The sequence below is a fragment of the Equus quagga genome, chromosome 3, assembly GCF_021613505.1.
Source record: "Equus quagga isolate Etosha38 chromosome 3, UCLA_HA_Equagga_1.0, whole genome shotgun sequence".
In the NCBI taxonomy this organism is placed as follows: Eukaryota; Metazoa; Chordata; class Mammalia; order Perissodactyla; family Equidae; genus Equus; species Equus quagga.
The window spans coordinates 96536409-96556773 of NC_060269.1; the positions used below are offsets into that span (position 1 = coordinate 96536409).

The 20365-nt window shown below is 35.7% G+C and overlaps 1 protein-coding gene across 2 annotated transcripts in view; it reads left to right on the forward strand.

Moving 5' to 3' along the window:
* Positions 1–17759, forward strand: part of G3BP2 (G3BP stress granule assembly factor 2) — a 33458-nt gene extending 15699 nt beyond the window's left edge. Inside the window, exons 3-12 of one of the 2 annotated variants that reach the window (XM_046657178.1) lie at positions 2911–2992; positions 3786–3959; positions 4762–4852; positions 5553–5655; positions 6170–6350; positions 7354–7452; positions 11853–11955; positions 13653–13781; positions 14347–14465; positions 14822–17759. In XM_046657178.1, coding sequence (XP_046513134.1) covers positions 2911–2992; positions 3786–3959; positions 4762–4852; positions 5553–5655; positions 6170–6350; positions 7354–7452; positions 11853–11955; positions 13653–13781; positions 14347–14465; positions 14822–15094 — 1354 coding nt within the window. In that variant the 3' untranslated portion in view covers positions 15095–17759. The remainder of the gene's footprint in view (positions 1–2910; positions 2993–3785; positions 3960–4761; positions 4853–5552; positions 5656–6169; positions 6351–7353; positions 7453–11852; positions 11956–13652; positions 13782–14346; positions 14466–14821) is intronic. The other variant, XM_046657179.1, reaches the window with a different exon arrangement.
* Positions 17760–20365: the final 2606 nt, after the last annotated feature.

Below are 20365 nucleotides of genomic sequence, written 5' to 3' on the forward strand. Positions count from 1 at the left end.
CTTTTCTGTAATATGAGTACATATATTTTGTCTTTCTTATCTCATGTCCTGACAGTATCCCATTATATAACACATTCACGTCTATACACACACGTAATACAGTTACGTACTCTCGTATTCTATATTTCATTAAAAAACAAAAACCTTGGTTTTATGGGTTTTCAGTCTGCAATTTGAAATCACAGGCTTAAGTCATCTTCCTAAGTTCTCTATAGCAATGTTAGGAAAATGAATCAGTTAAGTGATTAGACTTGTGGAATTTCCTCTGATTGATATACAAAATAATAGTCCTTGGTAAAACAGCAACAGTAGCCTTATTTACTATTTTGGCAAGAGTTGGACATCTGTAATCCTATTTTTTCTAGAGATTGAAAGGAAGTTGATTTATGTTTTGAATAGTATTTATAATTTTTGTTATTCCTGGTGTATTTTAGCAAGTGGAAGGTGAGTGAGACTTCTGTAAGGATTAGGCTTTGTAAGTATGTGTTGTTGAACACCCTAGCCAATTGAGTTAAGGATAAATTTATTGCCACTTAATGTGAGAAAGGCTCTTAAAAAGACGTACATTCTTTTATATATAGGTACTCTTTATAAGCATGCTGGGCATTCTAAAGTTATGTTTTGTAATATGCCCTACATTGTTAAACATGTGTGTAATATTCTCTGTGTCACTCTAGGAGGAGTTTGTTTGTTTGTTTTGAGGAAGATTAACCCTGAGCTAACATCTGCTGCCAATCCTCCTCTTTTTGCTGAGGAAGACTGGCCCTGAGCTACCATCGGTGCCCATCTTCCTCTGCTTTATATGTGGGACCCCTACCACAGCATGGCTTGACAAGCAGTGGGTAGGTCTGCACCCAGGATCCGAACCAGCGAACCTGGGCCACTGAAGCAGAACGTGCAAACTTAACTGCTGTGCCACCAGGCCAGCCCCAAGGAGGCTTTTTTTAAATATATATAGCTAATACCTCCCAACCATGAAAGCAAAACAAAACAAAATGAATACCTGTACACTTTTCTAATTATAAGAATAAAGACATTCTTGTTGACAGTGTTATGTGAGAGAGTTTGCAGGGGAGAATCTAATTAATAGGGCATTATGTGAAATTTAATCCCTTTTTTCTTTTTTTTGTAAGGAGGATTGGCCCTGAGCTAACATCTGTGCCAATCTTCTCCTGTTTTATGTGGGGCGCTGCCACAGTGTGGCTTGATGAGCTGTGTTGTGTTAGGTCCCTGCCTGGGATCCGAACCTGTGAACTCCCAGCCGCTGAAGCAGTGTGTGCAAACTTAACTCCTACACCACCAGGCCGGTCCTGAAATTTCATCTTTTCACAATGTGTATGCTAACATTTTTAGCGTTTTTTTTTAACAAGGAAATTTTTTTTGTAATGACCAAAAAAAGTAAAATTAAAACAGTAAGCCTTTCCACCATCATTTCAAATAATACAGCCAACTTCTATTTTATACTTATGTAACCAATTTCCCTATTAATGGAAATTTAGTTTGTAGTTTTTCACTTGTTAACGCTGTAATGAATATCCTCACACATGCATTTTTGTGTAGCTTTCTAGTTATTTTCTTAGGGTAAGTTCCTAGAAGTAGAATTGTTAATTCAAAGGTACAATCATTAGTGGTTTTTCTCACACATACTTACAGCCAGATTGTCCTCCAGAAAAATGATAGCACTTTACATGCTTACCAGTAGCACATGAGAGAAAGTGGTAAAGTAGTGTAAACTTAAAAATATGAGTAGTGGTTAAAAGCATGGACTCTGGGGGCTGGCCCGGTGGTGTAGTGGTTGAGTTCATGCACTCCACTTTGGCACCCTGGGGTTTTCTGGTTTCCCATCCAGGCATGGACCTAGCACCACTCGTCAAGCCACGCTGTGGCAGCATCCTACATAAAATAGAGGAAAATTGGTATAGATGTTAGCTTAGGGCCAATTGTCCTCACACACACACACAAAACGCATGGAGTTTGGAGCCAAACTGTCTGGGTTCATGTCTTAGCTACCCCACTTGATGGGTAGGGTGACCTTAAGGGAGTTAGTTTACCCTCCTCTGAACCTCAATTTCCTCGTTCAGATAACAGTGCTTTATGTTATGAGGTTGTTGAGAGGGTTGAACGAATCCATATATATAATGCAGTGAGAACATTGCTTGGCATAGAGGATAGAGCAAGTCACACATGTTTTATTACGATAGAGCTGAGTTCTCTTTATGAAGAAACTAACTTTGCATGTTTGATAACCTTAACTTGGAAAGATTAATTCTAATTGCTTTAGGTAATGCCAGAGAAACAGTAATTTATCATGTATTTAAGAGCAGTGTAAAAATTAATAGGAAATTAGATGCTGAAATACTGTAGATTTTTTTACTTGTCTCTGAATTGTTTCAGTTATTTAAAATCTAACTAAACTGTTTTAATCTGTGCCTTTGGAATTAGTAATCGTTTGGAACTCTGAATAGAATGTTAAACAGCATCTTGAGTCTCAAACAAATCTAGATAACTGCGTTTCTGTATCTGAAGGGGAAAAAATGGGTCAATTACTATGGCATCAGTATTTAGAATGTATTTTGAACAACATCTTATTCTTCCACTTAAAAATATAGATGTGATAAGAATTAGATGAGAATAGCTAATGATTTGAGTGTACATTTAGTGTCCTAGGCACACTAAGGATTGTGTGTCATTACTCATTTAACCCTTACAACAGCCCTGTGGAGTAGTTACTGTTCTGTTTTATAACCAAGGAAATTGAATTTAAAGACCGTAAGTAACTTGGTTAAGATTATGCAACTAACGAGTGACAGAGCTGGACCTGGAAACTGGGTCCATTTGACATCAGAATTCTGCTGCCTCTTAGACTTCTCTTGACAGTTGAATGTTAATCATTATCAATGGTTTTTACAGGTTTTATGGCAGGAATTCTTCCTACGTTCATGGTGGAGTAGATGCTAGTGGAAAGCCCCAGGAGGCTGTTTATGGCCAAAATGTAAGTATCAATTTCATACACATTTTAGTTTTTTCTTCCTTTTTGCATTAAGATAGAGATTTGAAAAAAGCCTTGTTGTGTCCATGGATTTCTTCTTGAATGTGATTATTAGTTGTAACTAGAATTTATGTCATAATAATTGTCAAATGTGCTTTGAGTTCTTATAAACGTCCATTTTGTATGAAACACAGTATTATGGGGATGGATACAAAGAAGGTGGGATGTTTTATATCCCTGATGTATTTTATACATGAACCAGTTGAGACTTGGTATTAAGTTTATACAAATGTGGGCTAAACCTTATGTTACAGGAATGCACAGAAGTATATGCTTGTTAGGAATTTGTAGAGGATGTGGAACCTCAGCTCTATTCTAAATTACAGGATTTGGCCTTACCAAACAAGAGGAAATTGAAAGTAGAAGAAATGGCATCAGCAAACACACAGTAAAGTAAAACTAGGTGTGAGGTCAAGTAGTTGTCAACACAGTTGTGTGAGTGACTAAATACTTAGTACAGAATAGTGGGAGAAAGCTCTACAAAGCGATATTACTGCATGGGTATGAGAAGGCCATTGTGATTTCTTGTATAGAGAAGTGACATGTTGAAAATAGTGGTTTAGGAATATCTGTCTGACAATAATGCATAGCATGGTGGAGTGGACTCAAATAGAGCAGAAAGATTAAGTAGTTAATTTTCTAGAGTTGTGAGGAAATCTGTGAAGGTCTGTGGTATTGTATAGGTAATTACATTATCACAAGAGTTTGTTTTCCCCCGCTTCTTTTCCTGATAAAGGATATACACCACAAAGTATTATCTCTGAACTTCAGTGAATGTCATACTAAAATTCGTCATGTGGATGCTCATGCAACCTTGAGTGATGGAGTAGTTGTCCAGGTCATGGGTTTGCTTTCTAACAGCGGACAGCCAGAGAGGAAGTTTATGCAAACCTTTGTTTTGGCTCCTGAAGTAAGTTTTCATTTCAAGTAATTTTTCATTCACATAATTTTATTTGGCTGTTAATTAGTTGCTTGAAGTGTCCAAAGAGTTTCTTCTTACAGGTTTAGATATGCATATAGCTATTTTTGAGAAATTTGTGTTGGACCTGTTGATATAATTTATTTGAGCTTTGTCTGTGTGTGCACTTTGGCTATTTAAAAGTAAAAGTCAGATACTGGTACAAATGTGTAAATAGATGATTAAGATTAGAGAAATAATAGAAAGAGCATATTGTATTTCATAGGTTCCATACTAAACAAGATGGAAAACTTCCTTTTGTTACTTGGTCTTTGTTCTCTTATATTGAGTAGCCATTTCTTGAGTTCCATTGTTTTGTTTTTTTTTTTTGAGGTAGATCAGCCCTGAGCTAACATCTGCTGCCAATTCTCCTCTTTTTGCTGAGGAAGACTGGCCCTGAGCTAACATCCATGCCCATCTTCCTCTGCTTTATATGTGGGATGCCTGCCACAGCACGGCTTGATGAGCAGTGCCACATCCATACCCGGGATCCAAACTGGTGGACCCCGGGCCACTGAAGCGGAACGTGCGCACTTAACTGCTGTGCCACTGTGCCGGCCCCTTGCCTTCCAGTATTCTTTGAGTGATCTCTTAATTTACTTTATATTTACGTAGTATATTTAACTTTGGAGAATTATGTTGTCTTATGTCTGTAATATTAAAATAGAAATTGTGTATGCTATATAGTTTGCTCTTTTATGTAATGCCACATTTATGGGAATTTATGGAATATTTGAATGTTGTTTTTCTGTAGGGATCTGTTCCAAATAAGTTTTATGTTCACAATGATATGTTTCGTTATGAAGATGAAGTATTTGGTGATTCTGAACCAGAACTTGATGAAGGTGAGGTTAACTTTCAAGATAGAACGGTTCTGTCAGTACTCTTAAGGACATGAAAAGTATGAAACTTAGAAAAATTTGCCTCTGTTTTAACTGTCAAATCCCCTTTTCTACTTTTTGTTCCTTTGTTTTTTGTTATAAAAGAAAGAGACGTTTATTATGTGAAGATATGTAAAAATCAGACGTAGAAAGTGAAAAAATTTCTCTCAACCTCCTCCTCTATAGATAACCAAGAGTTTGGTGCCTTTTATAATTTTGTGGAATCTTATACTTGCCAATACTAATTTTTATAAAAATAGAATTATGCTGGCTCGAAGCTTGCCTTTTTTCACTTAATATATCTTGGCTGTCAGTTTTTGGCTATACCATAATTATTTCATTGATCTTCCATTGATAGCAGTTTTTTTCCTTTATCACTATTCTATTGAATAGATGTGACAAAGAAACTGAGTTAGGGGTTTAATATCATTTATTTTCTATTCTTTTCTTACTAATAGACCTTTTTTAAAATAGAGTAAGTACCAAACTTTATCTTGCTCTTCAGTTTTTTAAGAGAACAGGGAAATATTGCAGTTGAATGCCTTTGAAGAAATAGACCAATTTGTTTTTACTACCATATCACTTCCTTAAATATTAAAAATATGTCTATCGAATTATTTGTTAAGCCTCTTAAAAAGAGTTGTGGTGTATTATGTATTGTCAGAATCAGAAGATGAAGTAGAAGAGGAACAAGAAGAAAGGCAACCATCTCCAGAACCTGTGCAAGAAAATGCTAACAGTGGCTACTACGAAGCTCACCCTGTGACGTAAGAATAAGATGGGCAAGGCCAGCTTTGGTCTAAACTATAATGTACCTGTACAGTGGTTCTTGTTCCTAGAATTATTACTGGAAGTAAATTTTTGATAAAGCTACCTATCAGGCCAGTATTTGAGTACTTACTATGTATATCCAAGAAATTTGGAAAGAATTGTTTTATTCAAAAATTGGACATGGTTTGGCCCAAGACAGTAATCACTTAGTGAATAATGCAAAGTGTTTGGGACAACATAGAGAGTGAATATTTTATTTTTATAAATATGAAGCTTGTTTATAGTTAGTAATAAAGTAAACATTTTTATAGTGTTCCAGTTTTAAAATTGTGGGCTTAAGGAAATGCTGCTTCTTGAGAGTATTATTCCCTTCTGCCTTCTAGTTCTTATTGGACTTGGCTTCAAAATAGCTTATTACTAGTTATGCCTGTTGGATTAGAGAAGTACTGAATTTTATTTGAACTGATCATTTCGCTCATACTGAAAAATGAACAAAATACTTTATTGTAGTAATGGCATAGAGGAGCCTTTAGAAGAATCCTCTCATGAACCTGAACCTGAGCCAGAATCTGAAACAAAGACTGAAGAGTTGAAACCACAAGTGGAGGAGAAGAACTTAGAAGAATTAGAGGAAAAGTCTACTTCTCCTCCTCCAGCTGAACCTGTTTCTCTGCCACAAGAACCACCAAAGGTTAGATCAGAGGAACTCTTTAGACCTGTAACACCACACTTTAATATTTGGTGCCATTAATGAAGCATGATCTTTGTTCTGTTATATTCAATTGTTTAATATAGTAAACTATGCTTTTTTTATGTATATGGAAGAAGCTGTGGGGTTTTTTGTAATCCTGAGGAATTTCATTGTATTCCCTCCCCCACACACACACAAAGAAAATACCCCTAAGAGTGAAATTTAAGGTAAATCCTTGTCTGTATGCGGTGTTTAGTATCTTATGTGAAATTATTTGAGTCCATGTATAAAACTGAGAGTTGCTCTTTCATTTTGTATTGAGTCCTCTGCACACAGATGCAACAGGAGTCATGCAATTTCCCAACTTAAGCAAGTTGGCCTTGTATTAAAAGAACAGATACCTGTTATTTCTGGTTTAAATGGAAACAGTTTCCTTACTACACCAATTAGACTATCTTGGAAAGATGAGTGACACCCATAGTGTATCATTTAAGCCTACCTAAAACATCTTTTATCTTTCTGTAAAGTAGAAGGTTAAAGTGTATTTGAGTAGTGAGAGGAGGAGATTTCCTTGTTCAATTTGTGAATGTCTGTTAAAGTTTCCAGCTAGTTCTCTCTTCTTTCCTATCCTTCCCCTCTCCCCTTAACACCATCACACACCCAGTTTCCCCCAAAGGGGGAAAGAAATTGGTTCTATTAGGCTCTTAGTTTTCTAGCATGTGTAGTTGTTAGTGGTTTTGTTTGCCACTTGCTCATCTACTTAGAGCATAAAGCTCGTGGATTTATTTAGTAGTTCAGATGAAAGAGTCAAACAATCTTGCCTAATGAGATTTTGAAAGTTGGCACATAGACTGGCATGTGTGTGTGTGCCTTTCTTTTAGGAGTCCTCTAATGTAGAGCAATAGTTTAGAAATGAAAAGAATATATATATTTGGAAGTTTCCCTATAGGAATGTTGGTGGTTTTCCGTGATTAGTAGTCTAGGTTTGTTGCATTTCCTGCAGGCTTTCTCCTGGGCTTCAGTGACCAGTAAAAACCTGCCTCCTAGTGGTACTGTTTCTTCCTCTGGAATTCCACCCCATGTTAAAGCACCAGTCTCACAGGTAACCAATCTGTGAACACATTGGATTGTATCCTTGTTACATTGCCAATTGCTTTATCTTTAAACTTTTTTAAATGAGTCAATCAGAAATTATGGATTTAAATATACCAAGAAAATGGTATTAAATGTCACTACACACATTTTAAGTGCCAAATCTCCATTCATCATCTACATAGGTGGTATTTGGGGTTTGGGTGTGTGGAATACAGATTAAGTTGGTTTCACCAATATATAACTGTCATTTAAAAGGCTTCTTAAAATAACAAAAAAAAATGTTCTTTTTTGAAAAGTTAGAAATTTTATTTAGCAAAAACACCTTAGGGAACTAATTTGGAAAGGCACAAAGTAGTGTGGCGTTATAAAGGATCATTGATTTAAAAAAATACAAAGCTTTAAAACATACACTGCCTTAGCTCTCAGTCTATAAGTGGTTCACACTGTTTAATTGAAGCCTGTACCAACTTATGACTGTAGTGTTCGCCTTAACTGATCATTCTAGTATTCTGCTTTTTGTCTGTTTGTCATCTTACCCATTTCAGAGCTTTCAAAAACATTGAAAATAGGACACTGGCTACCTAATATGTTTATTAGGTATAATTGAGAATTAACTAAACTCTAAATTTATAGGCATAGTTAAAGGGTGTCTAATTTTTTCCCCTGTATTTTGCATCAAACTTCATTAGAAAATTTATGTTTAAAATTTTTAGTGCACATAAAATTATCTGTATACACCTCTTATATGCTCTAAACAGTGAAACTTTTAGGTTTTAAACATGGGTAGTAATTATGATAGTTTTTCTGGTGTTGGTACACATTATCAGCTACGTAATAGTAAGATACGTGGCCTCATGATACCTGTTTTTTTCAGTTAGATATTGAGGAAATGTTGAATGATTACCTCACATTACAAACCAGAATTCTGTCTTAATGAAGCGAATTAATTTGCTAAATATTGATTAATTCAGCCCATCTGAAGACCTCATAAGTGACTTCTGGATTTTCTTTTGAAATGCTTGATTTCTTATTACATTTACATTTGGAATCCTTTGGACTGTTAGTTCATTTCACAGAGTTGTCTACATTTATTTTAAACTGACTGCTAGTTAAAATATTAGGGCTGGCCCACTGGTGCAGTGGTTAAGTGCGCATGTTCCGCTTCGGCAGCCCGGGGTTCGCTGGTTCAGATCCCGGGTGCGGACATGGCACTGCTTGGCAAGCCATGCTCTGGCAGGCATCCCACATATATATAAAGTAGAGGAAGATGGACATGGATGTTAGCTCAGGGCTAATCTTCCTCAAAAAAAATAAATAAATAAGTTAAAAAGTTAAAATAGCTAATGCTTATTATGACTTCAGTATGTGCCAGGCATTGTGTAAAGCACTTGATATTCATTCTCATATAATCCTCACAACCACTGTGTGAGGGTGGTTACTATCATTATTCCCATTTCACAGATAGGTTCATGGAGGCCTAGAGTACCTCACCTAAGGTTGGACAGCTATTTAAGTAGTAGGGCAGACAGCTATGTAAGTAGTAGGGCTGGACTTGGAATTTGTGCAATTAGACACCAGAATCCATATGTGACTCATACAAACCCGTAGGTTTCTTTAGCCCTCTGGAGGGGAATGTGTCTCTGTTTACATCAAAGAATACTACTACTATGTATGTTTAAGGCATTTCTAAATTACGTTACATTAAATCCTAATCTCTTGCTCAGGAAAAAACAAACTTTTTAAAAAAATTTTTGAAGTTATGGTTTTCAGTTGTAGGAGACTAGATTGTATTTCCCAACCCACACCCTTATTAAAACAAAATTTTCAAATGTTTATAATGTAAACTTTAAAAGAACTTTCTCGTCTCTTTAGGCTGTATTTAGAATGGATTCATCATTTCCCCGCTTGATTTAATAAACATTTCAATTTCATTTCGTTGACTTTGGTGTAGTATCCATTTTCTTAACACTTCTAGCATAGATTATTAATAGGAGAAATAAGTCTAATTTCTAGGGTATTAGTAGGCATTAATTTAGAAGTAAGTAAGTTAATTTCTTGGTGAAAAGATTTTGTCTGGAAATTGATTAGTTTATCCAGTAGCTTATGTTCAGTTGAAGGACTTTATTAATTGTGGTTTTATCTGCCGTGTTGACTTGATTTGATGGTTTTATTTTTATTTCATATTCTGTTTGATCTTCGTTTCTGGGATTTGTCACGTTGAGCATACTTTCTGTTGCATAGAATTAATTTGAAGGCCTCAATGTGGTATATTAGCCATTTTGTCTCATTGGAGTAAATAGTTTCAATCATGAAATTGCACCTGAAGAATTATGAGTGCACAGCTGGCTTAGTTGACGTATATTAATCAGTTACTGAAAGGAATATTATATTTTTGGTCATTTTTATTACATTGGTATCATCTACTAAAAGGTTACTAAATCAGTGTATGAATTATTTGTAAGATGTAAATTATTTAATTTTTTTTTCGTTTTAAGTCCTTTAAGGATAGTGAAGAACTTTTCTATTTTGCCACTTGTAGTTATTTTCGTGTCGGTAATCTGTTTTGAAAAGAATTTGAATCAGTCCGCCATGGCATCTCAAGTTCTTTGATAACGTTTGGATTGAATGAGGCTTTTGTAAGATTTTTAAATTAAAAGGTACAATGGCTGTTTATGTTAATTTCCTATATGCACTAGCTTCATCAAACTTTGTTAAAGTACATCTATTCTTTAATTCTGTTTTGTAATACTAGTGAAGTAAGTTGTGTTTTTAGGCCCCCTTAGTTGAAATTTCTACATACCTGCCTTTTTCAGGCATCACATTTTGGGTCAAATTATCATGTAGTGTTAAAACTCCAAATACAGATAGCATTGGTGTCAGGGCTGTAACTTAGGTCCTTTTGTCAGGCGTAGAACATTCTTCTACGTGTTTTTGGTTAGAGAACTAGAAATGTGATTTAATTTTAAATGAACCAATAATTACTGAACATCTCTGTTGGCACTGTGCCTGGTTCTTTGGGTGGTATAGAAATGAATTAAGATATAGTCCTTATAGGAATAAATAACATATAAATGGAAAAACTGAAGAGGCTTGAAATTTTTATATTCTTTAACTAGCAAAATTCTAGAACATAGGAAGCAACTTCATCTTGAGGAAAATGGGAATTCCACATGGAAGAAGACAGTTTAGGAAGAGACAGGCATATCTGTTAAAAACTGCTAGCATAGGAATTAATATACCTTTTAGTTACAGTGGGTAAAATCATTTATAATGAATTGTCATTTTTGAAAGGATTGTAACTCTTTGTATCAAAATTTGTCTTTGCAAATTATAATATCTCAATTATCTAAATGATGAAAGAGTTTGAGCTACTGCCTGGACTGAGGTCCTCAGAGATGATCAGCCATTAAGACAAGACTGACATTACTAGCTTTCTGATTTGAGGACATGTTCTTCATATCCTGCTGAGTGTTTCAGCATCCTTTGAAGGTGCATGTATTTTGTTTCTTCCTTGGACCATAAATATTTGGGCAATGGACAGCCTAAAGAGGTTGGGAATACTGAAAATGCCATTGTATTAAGGAAAAGGTAATGGCTGGTGCAGATTTGTTTTGTTTTAAAAATAGTTACTGTAATTTTATGTGTTTAATTCAGCAGTTAGCATAAACTTTTGGAAGACATCTTAATATGTCCTGTTACTCCCCCCACTATCCTGCAAGAAGCAGTTAAGGAGAATTATTGGGGTCAGTTCTTAAATAAATGCACATCTTTCCCTTAAGGAAGAACAATAGGGAGCTCAAGGACTTCTGACTATTTGAGATGATATATACTCATTCCTATCATGTTTTTTTATGTGCATTTTAACTTAAAGGTATTTTTAGGTGGTAGAGTAAGCTAAATTGTATGTCTTGCACTATCAAAATAATGATTTTTAAGATGTATTTATGGGGTAGAGTTTAGAAGATATTGCTGAGCAATATTACTTTTGAAGGGCACCAAGCTAGATAGAAAGTATGTGTCATACAGTCTTGTCTTTATAAGATAAAGGTGGCTTTTTATTTTGTATATGTATTTACATGGAGTGGCTCATCTTGCATTTTTCCAGCAGTACCTTTTAGGCCATCTCAATGTGGATGTAATTTTATTGAAAAAATGTGCTTGTATAAAGCAGCTTTTTGTGAGTTATATAGCCTTGAGTGGGAAAACAAAACTTACCCTACAGTCCTAGATTGGTACAGAATATCTTTATAAAAATTTATTTTTCACATACATAGGATAGTATGTTAAAAACATTATAAACTTAAAAGTACGACCATGCCTGCTAGTAGCTTGTTGGTAGTTGCTTTAGTTGGTTTTTCTCCTGTGGAATGTGTTTCTTTATAAGGTGTCTTTTCCCTTGTATTTTAGCCGAGAGTTGAAGCTAAACCAGAAGTTCAGTCTCAGCCACCTCGTGTTCGTGAACAACGACCTAGAGAACGACCTGGTTTCCCTCCCAGAGGACCAAGACCAGGTGAGTGAGTCCCCTCTGTAACCTTTAACACTTGAAGAGTTAGAAAAGACTGAATTTAAAAGAAAAACCAAACTATAATGTGTTTTATACACAGACTGTTTTAGTACCAAATTTCTTAAAGGTTTAACCTGCTAAAATATAGTCTGGGGCAAAACAACTAACTTTTAGGGGATATTAGTTGACATGCCATAGAGACAAGTATTTTGAAGGTGTAGGAGAATTTTGAGACAAATTTTATTTGGTTATTGTCACTGATTCTAAGAATTCAAAACCCAGCTGCCAATAACCTACTCTCTTACTTAGCCCTCTTATCTCTTCACAGATAAACAATAAGCACACCCTGATTCTTTTTATTTTGATTGTGTTAGGTGTTAAGTAAGTCGCCATGATTTTTGAGTTGTTTACATTGTTAGCTAATATGTTGTAGCATTTGTTTGAATTCTGGAAGTATGTTCAGATTGCTTTTGGGAGGAGGTAGGAGATAGTATACATCAAATTTAGAAAATGTAATTTTTCCCACAAAGGTGAAATAAGTGATATGTTACTAAACCAGAAGTCATGGGTACTGGGGTTCATCCTAGCTCTGCCAGTAACTGAGTTTATGATCTTGAATGAGACCCTTAAATTATGAGCTTCTCTTAACGCTGTTCAGTTACTACACAAATTTTTCTTTTTCTTTTCTTTCTTTCCTCTTTTTTTGAGGAAGACTGGCCCTGAGCTAACATCTGTGCCCATCTTCCTCTGCTTTGTATGTGGGGTGCCTACCACAGCATGGCTTGCCAGGTGGTGCCATGTCTGCACCCAGGATCCAAACCGGCAAACCCTGGGCTGCTGAAGTGGAATGTGTGAACTTAACCACTGTGCCACCAGGCTGGCCCCTACACAGATTTTTCTTGTGTGACACCTTACTTATATGCCTTGCTGTCTTATTTACATTATTGGGAGGATCAAATAATATTTTATATCGATGTATGTGAGCACCCTATTATGTAGAAAGGCTATACAAGTGAGATATTATTACTATTAAATTTACTTAGGCCTTTAATTTCGTACAACCAAAGATTTAATAATTGGTGAATTTCAAAATACTAAACAGGGGCTTACCCCGTGGCCAAGTGGTTAAGTTGGCACGCTCTGCTTCAGCAGCCCAGGGTTTGCCAGTTTAGATCCTGGATGCAGACCTGCACACCGCTCGTCAAGCCATGCTGTGGCGGCATCCCACATAGAAGAACGGGAATGACCTGCAACTGTGTACTGGGGCTTTGGGGAGGAGGAAAAAGAAGAAGGTTGGCAACAGATGTTAGCACTGGGCAAGTCTTCCCAAAAAAATACTAAACAAATATTTAGTACAAAAATAGCACTCTATCTGAGATGTGTTTGGTTCCTGGGTAGACGGCGAGAGTTTGGTTTAAGGAGGAATTCTTGTACCACTAATATTTGACTTTCATATAATCAGACCAGTAGATCTGGAAGAAGGGACCTAGCAGTCTAGTCAGTACCCTCTTTCTACACTTTGGGATTATGTCGTTTTCTAACTAATGAACTAATATTAGGCACTTCTACCTCTGTTCAAGGAGCTTGCTATCTTATTAAACTAAAACAGGAGTATCAGTATTAAGTGATTTTTACCTTTATTGCTTTAAACTAGTTTTTATATGATGATGTCAACTTTAATAGCTGCTTTATTCCTTTCTTAGGCAGAGGAGATATTGAACAGAATGAATCTGACAACCGTAGAATAATTCGCTATCCAGACAGTCATCAACTTTTTGTCGGTAACTTGCCACATGATATTGATGAAAATGAACTGAAAGAGTTCTTCATGAGTACGTGATTTATTTTGCTTTGTTGTAAAATTAAGCAGGAGGAGAATAGAGCTTTTTTTCATAGAGTAACTAGAATTTTTTTTAACGTTTCTCTCTCTATATACTGTGTATGTCTTCAGGTACCAGTCACCTTAATTGACCAGAAGGGAGTAGAAGGTTATATCAAATGTTTCCTAGGGACTGTACTTAGTGTTGACTGGCCTGGTTTTGTAGAGGTTAGAAGAAAGCTGGATGAATAGGTCTTAAATTTGGAGATGGGCTTCATTTGGCAAATACAAGTCAGAAATAGAAAATATCCTGTCTTTCTAAAACTATGCCCTGACTTTCCTCTGAAACGACAGATAAAGCTGCAGAAGGGTAACAAAACAAGCAGATAGGCTAGTTGTTAGCATCTTTTATGAACAACCTATATGAGTGAATGTATCTTCGTTGTCACTGGATGTAGCAGCTTGCAACTTTTATTTTGAAATGGATCAAGGAAATTAAGGTTATTTATCCTGAACAATTAAAGCCACAAAGTATTCTGTTAAAATATTTAACCTTGGTGTAATGTATGTTTTCACAGGTTTTGGAAACGTTGTGGAACTTCGCATCAATACCAAGGGTGTTGGGGGAAAGCTTCCAAATTTTGGTTTTGTGGTTTTTGATGACTCTGAACCAGTTCAGAGAATCTTAATTGCAAAAGTAAGTGATTCAAAGAACATAATTCAAGACTTTATTATTCTTGTTGCATATAATAGTAATTTGGTGCATTTTAAAACCGTAGAAAACCTTTTTTAAATGGTAAAGATAAAAATAGTTCACTATGAAATGGTATTTATGCAAAGAATAAAGATTTGTTAGTAGTATTAAAGTCTGAGATGCGGATCATTTTAAATTTATTTATTCTGGTAAAGAAGGTTGGAGTAGATTGCATATTAAGAATTGCATGAAAGTTTTTTTTGTTTCTTAGGATTTTCATACTTCTTAATGTATGCAAGGTAATAGATTATTATTGCTGTCTAATCTGCCGGTGTAAATCTCTCTCTCCACTTTTAAAGCCAATTATGTTTCGAGGGGAAGTACGTTTAAATGTGGAAGAGAAAAAAACAAGAGCTGCAAGAGAGCGAGAAACCAGAGGTGGTGGTGATGATCGCAGGGATATTAGGCGCAATGATCGAGGTCCTGGAGGTCCACGTGGAATAGTGGGTGGTGGAATGATGCGTGACCGGGATGGAAGAGGACCTCCTCCAAGAGGTGGCATGGCACAGAAACTTGGCTCTGGAAGAGGAACCGGGCAAATGGAAGGCCGCTTCACAGGACAGCGTCGCTGAAGCTCCACTGTTGGCAAAGTCTCGGCAGTGGTACATTATTCATCGTGTTTGCATTCTTGTTAATTTTTTTTGGCTTTGGAATGTGACACAGCCTTTTTGATCATTTCTTTGATGTGAAAAGCATCTTTTGGTTACCAGTTAAATTGAGGTGGACATTATTTCCCCAGTTTCACAACAGGATTCACATTGTTAATTTATAAATCTAGACTTGGAGAATTAAGGACTGAGAAATGACCATATCTTAAACTGTCTACAGCAAAATGAACTTAAAAGGACATGCCCAACTGAATTCAGGTCCTATGAGTCAAAAAATCCTCTGCTGCACATTTTGTTTAAGTGTTACTGTTTCTGCCTGTTAATGTTGGAAACACAAATAGTGCAATTTGTGCAATTGGAGAATCTTGCCTTTTTTCTTGGCTCCCCCCAAAAATCCAAACCAACAGAAACTTGTTATGCACTCATCAAAATGCACTAATGGGTACTCTGAACTCATTAATATTGACATCTGCAACAAGAGGCAACAGGGGAAAAAAATCTTTCATCTTTTTTTCCGGTAGAGAATAGTTTGTGAAATGATGAGGGCATTTTATCTGCTTGCTGTGACCAGCGTGTATACACATAAACCTTAACAAGACTACAAGTATATTCCAGAAGGAAATCATTTAGTTATGAACTAAATAACAAAAATCAGAACTTCAGATGCTATGGTCTTGAATATTAGACCAGATTTAGTAGCTCCATATCTAAGGTTTTTCTACCTGCCCCTCTACAGTACAGGGATGGCTGGCTGCTCAACACACTCCTCCTCCCCTTTTTCCTTTCTTTAAGCTGTGTACAGTGAAAATTGTCTTTACTGTATTTTTGTTCTCTGGTAATGTAATAAGCATGATGGTGCCTTCTATTAATACATCATTCCAGTCTTGCTGGTAATTTTGTACAGTATAGTGTATGAATTGCTGTGCTGCAAAGCCAAACAGCTGCAAAATGTTGAAAAATCATTGAAGTGCATAAAAATTGCAGTATCTTTAAAATCGGTAAAATTGACTAGCATATTATTTATCTTGTTCTTCAGTTAACAACTTTGTGTTCCTTGTGGGACGGAGTCTTGTGTGTTTGGGAGGGAGAGAGAAAGAGGAAGTCAGTTTTTTGAGTAAATCTCTTGTTGACTTTTCTCTTAGCATGAATGTGAACGTTGAAGTGTTATCACTTCAGAGGTGCTTGGAAAAGTCAGTCAACTTGGTGTACGTTTTTAGTAACATTTTAAAAGCAGTCAGATTCTGTAAAGGCAAGTAAACCTGGAAGTGAGGATACTGCAATTTTCAGAGAAAAGAACAGCAGCTCTTAAGTGTTTGCATTTTCTATTTGGGGGGCAGGGAACTGTCATTCGTTTTGCACAATTCTTGAACTGATGTCAGCACCCGAGTGGCTCTGAATTTAAGTCTGGGACGACATCTTTTATTTTTACATGAATCTCTTAAACAATTCTGTGAGCAAAGTTTGTAGCTGCTGGATTGTCTGTCTTTATAGCAAGTTCCAGTAAACCGCAAGTATGACAAAGGATATCCAATTTTATTCCTGGAGCATTCAGTACATGCCAGTTTCTGATGTTTCAGGCTAGGAGTGGGGTAAATAAGTGTGACCACTTAAAGCTGCTTGTTAGCATGGAAGACTTCTCCATTCTATCGTAGTAAAAACAAACAAAAAATGCACTTGACATAGTAGCAGACTGCTTCTGAATTGTGGAACTGTTTGCTATTTAGTAAACTAGCAAATGATGCACATATTCTGTTTTTCATGTACTGGGCAATATAAGTAAAATTAAATCTGTCCTTTTTTGGTTCTTGAATGAGGTCTTCCATGTTTGAGGAAAAGTCTTGCACTATTGCATATATTTTGGGGACACAGATTTCTCAGTTTCCATTTGGGGGGGGGGGGCTTAAGAATTTTTTTTTTTCCTGTTTGAAACACTTTTACACTTTCTGATGTATAGTACTTGAAGTTCTTACCAGAAAATCACTTTGCAGTTTTGAAGCCCTTATTCAAACTACTTTCAAATAAGTGATTTATTATTGTCAGTGTTTTGTTTTTTATAGCATATTTTCCCTCTACTCCTTTATTTCTTTCTCCTTCCCATTTTATATATAGAGAGAATTTCCAGTCCAACATATTGCCCTGCCGCCCATGAAAACTGTTCTGGCACCAAAAGCAATGACAAATGTTAAGTGTAATAGAAAATTAGAGCAGAAGAGCCATTCAGCTTCAGTCTTTACATACCATGAATAAGACATTAAAAAACATCACATGGAGAAGTTTACATGGTGATTGTTCACCTGCAGTACTGTGGACTTTTAACATTTTGTCCCCTTTTCAGTGAACCAGAGTAAAAATATTCATCTACCATTACTGTTATTTGCTGATTTTTTTTTTTTTTTTTTTTTGATGGTAATGTTCTATCCTAATGACACTATTGCAACCAAATTGGCTTTACCATCTTGGCTTTAGTAGGTATAGAAGACAATGGATTACCATCTTTATTGCTGTAATGTGTTAAGCATTATATGCTAGTAGAATCTAGTTTAATTGTTTCAGGTGGAAAGTATTCTTTGAGTTTCCATTTTGAATGTGTTTGGACTAAACAAACAATAAACTACTGATGTCTGCAGCATTTTATATCTATGTCCCTAATTTAATCTATAAGTTTGTGTTCCAAAATATTTTCTCCCAATTGCATTTCATACAACCTAAGTAAAAATAAGGAATTGTTCTATAACCATCTGCTTGTCATTAATGTATGAAAAAGTAAAACATTTAATTAAGACTTGAACATTGTTACAGATCCATTCCAGTTCAGTTAGATAGCTGGTATACAAGTTAAAGAATGTTAGAACAGGGTAATAAATAGGAAGGTGAGAATGATCTAAAGCAGGCTAGTAAACATTTATTTTTTTAAAAAGTTCAGTTTTCCAAAGGATTGCTACCTCATCTCAGAAGGAAAGGAGAAAGGGGATAGGAAGATTGAGGTTGTCTGAAGTTATGGACATGACCCATTCAGAAATTGGAACATATTTATCAAGCTCTAAAAGAATATTAAAGGAGAAATAATCATGTAGTCATATTTATGAATATATAATGAAGTCCTAAGGCACATATAATTTCAGAACTTGAGACTTCCTTCATTAAAGGGGATGGTATAAATCACTTTTTCCTGATATATTCGTAATACTGTTTATGGAGATTCCTTAAATCAGTCTTTACAAATTTGTGCATAACTCTGGCTGTGAAAAAACATTTTTTAGAGGGATAAAATGTATATGCCACACTGTATTGAACACAAATAAATTTGAAGGAGCCAATTATTTGGTCTAGGAAATTTTTATGGAACAAAATATTTGAAAATTTTAGCCATACAAGATTCTTCATGTCCATTATGGTATGTAATATAGTCTTTGTAGCAAGTGAATGAAAATTTAGCGGGTAGATGTTCATATTTTCCCTTTAAATTAGGACAACTTGTTCATTATAGTTTATATTTTAACTACAGATGACTAAAGACCCTTGATTTTTTTTTTTTCCTTCTGTGTTCCTGACTTTTCTGATTATTTAGTAATAGACTGTTTTAATCAATTTGATGCCACAGTTCTAAATTATTTAAAATTACTGGACAAATAATCTATTACATTGTCAAAGAAGTTTCCCTTTGTGATAGATCTCAGTAGGTTCATATAAAGAATAATTGTTTAAAATCACTTATCATTAAGTCAGGTAATTCCTAAGTAATCAAGTTTCTGGGTGATTTTGACAAATAGAGACTGCAATCTTCAAATCTGTTTATGTAGATATATATACACATTATGTTTAACGTGCTTCAGAATTAACAGAGAACAAAGTCTGTTTATAGCATTACCAAATAAATACCGGGCAAAATACTATAAATGCTGAATTAAAGATTTACAGAAATATTACTATTCTATTAGTTTCCAAATTAAGTGATCATTTTGTCTCTGATTTCTGTTTTGATAAAGCTGGCTGCTGACTTGGAATGCTTTCACTTATGTGGCATTAATAGTATTCTTATAACTGCTTCTGTTTTCTGTACGTGCTCTGATCCCCTCATAACCTCTCCCGTACTTTTGTCTTCAGTCTCTTCTTTCCCCACAAACTTTCTCTGGGTGGTTCCAGTGAGGCCAGGCACTACCTTAGCTTCAATATACTGTCCATTCAGTGGATTTCATGCAGTGTAATGGTCAAGAGGAGGGCTTTGGAAACTGCCTGGGCTTGAATGGAACTCCAACCGTCAGTGGTTACCCTTTTTCTGTGCTGCTGTTTCCTCATTTGCAAAATGAGGTGCGTGATTATGACCAGAAGTTAATATATAAAGCACCTAAAACAATGTAGTGGGCCCTCAGCAAGTATTCGCTGTTACTGTTTTTGACTCAACTGCATTTCTGCTGTCTACCTATCCTGTGTTCCTAACGTCTTTTTTTAAAATCCTTTTTGCCATGTCCCCTTTTGAAGTTCTAGATAATTCACAATTCAGAAGTCCAAAACAGTGTGTGATCTCTTTCTAAGTGACTATGTATAACTGACTCTCTAATAATGAACATCTCTATTTTTCTGACCTATTTAACCTAGAAATGTTTGAAGTCTTACCTGTTCTCAATATTTTCTCTTTGTCTCCCTCCTCCTATCCATTTTTCAGGCTGCAAGAAGACTTGTTCATGTTATTTTGATTAACTTCCACCAGCTCACTCAGTTCATTAACTGTTGAGCTTCTCAGTGCCAGACACTGTTCTATGTGCTGTTGATAAGTGGTGAATTAAACAAGATTCCCTGCTCTCAGGTTAAAAAGGACTGAAACTGGAGAGAGTGAGTGCGTACATGTTTAAGAAGGTAGCTGGGGGCAGACCATTAAGGACCTTGTTAGCCTTAAGGATGTTGCTCTTTATCCCAAGAGCAATGGGAAGTCTAAGGTTTTGGCAAGTGGGGGAGAGGTAATTATGTTTTACAGTGTCTCTGGTTACAGAGTAAACAAATGGAAGGAGTTCAGTAATGAAATGAATAAAACAAGTAAAAGGATGCTGCAGTATTTCCGTCAAGAGCTGTGATATAGAGTGGTGGTACTAGCTTGTACCAGAGTGTACTAGAGTGGTGGTGTTAGAAATCTGAAGAATTTGAAAGACTTAATGGGGGTAAATTGGCCAGGTCTTGGTGACAGGCAGAGTTGATATCAAAGAAGAATTCGAAGTTTCACTCTTGCATGATTGGAGAAAT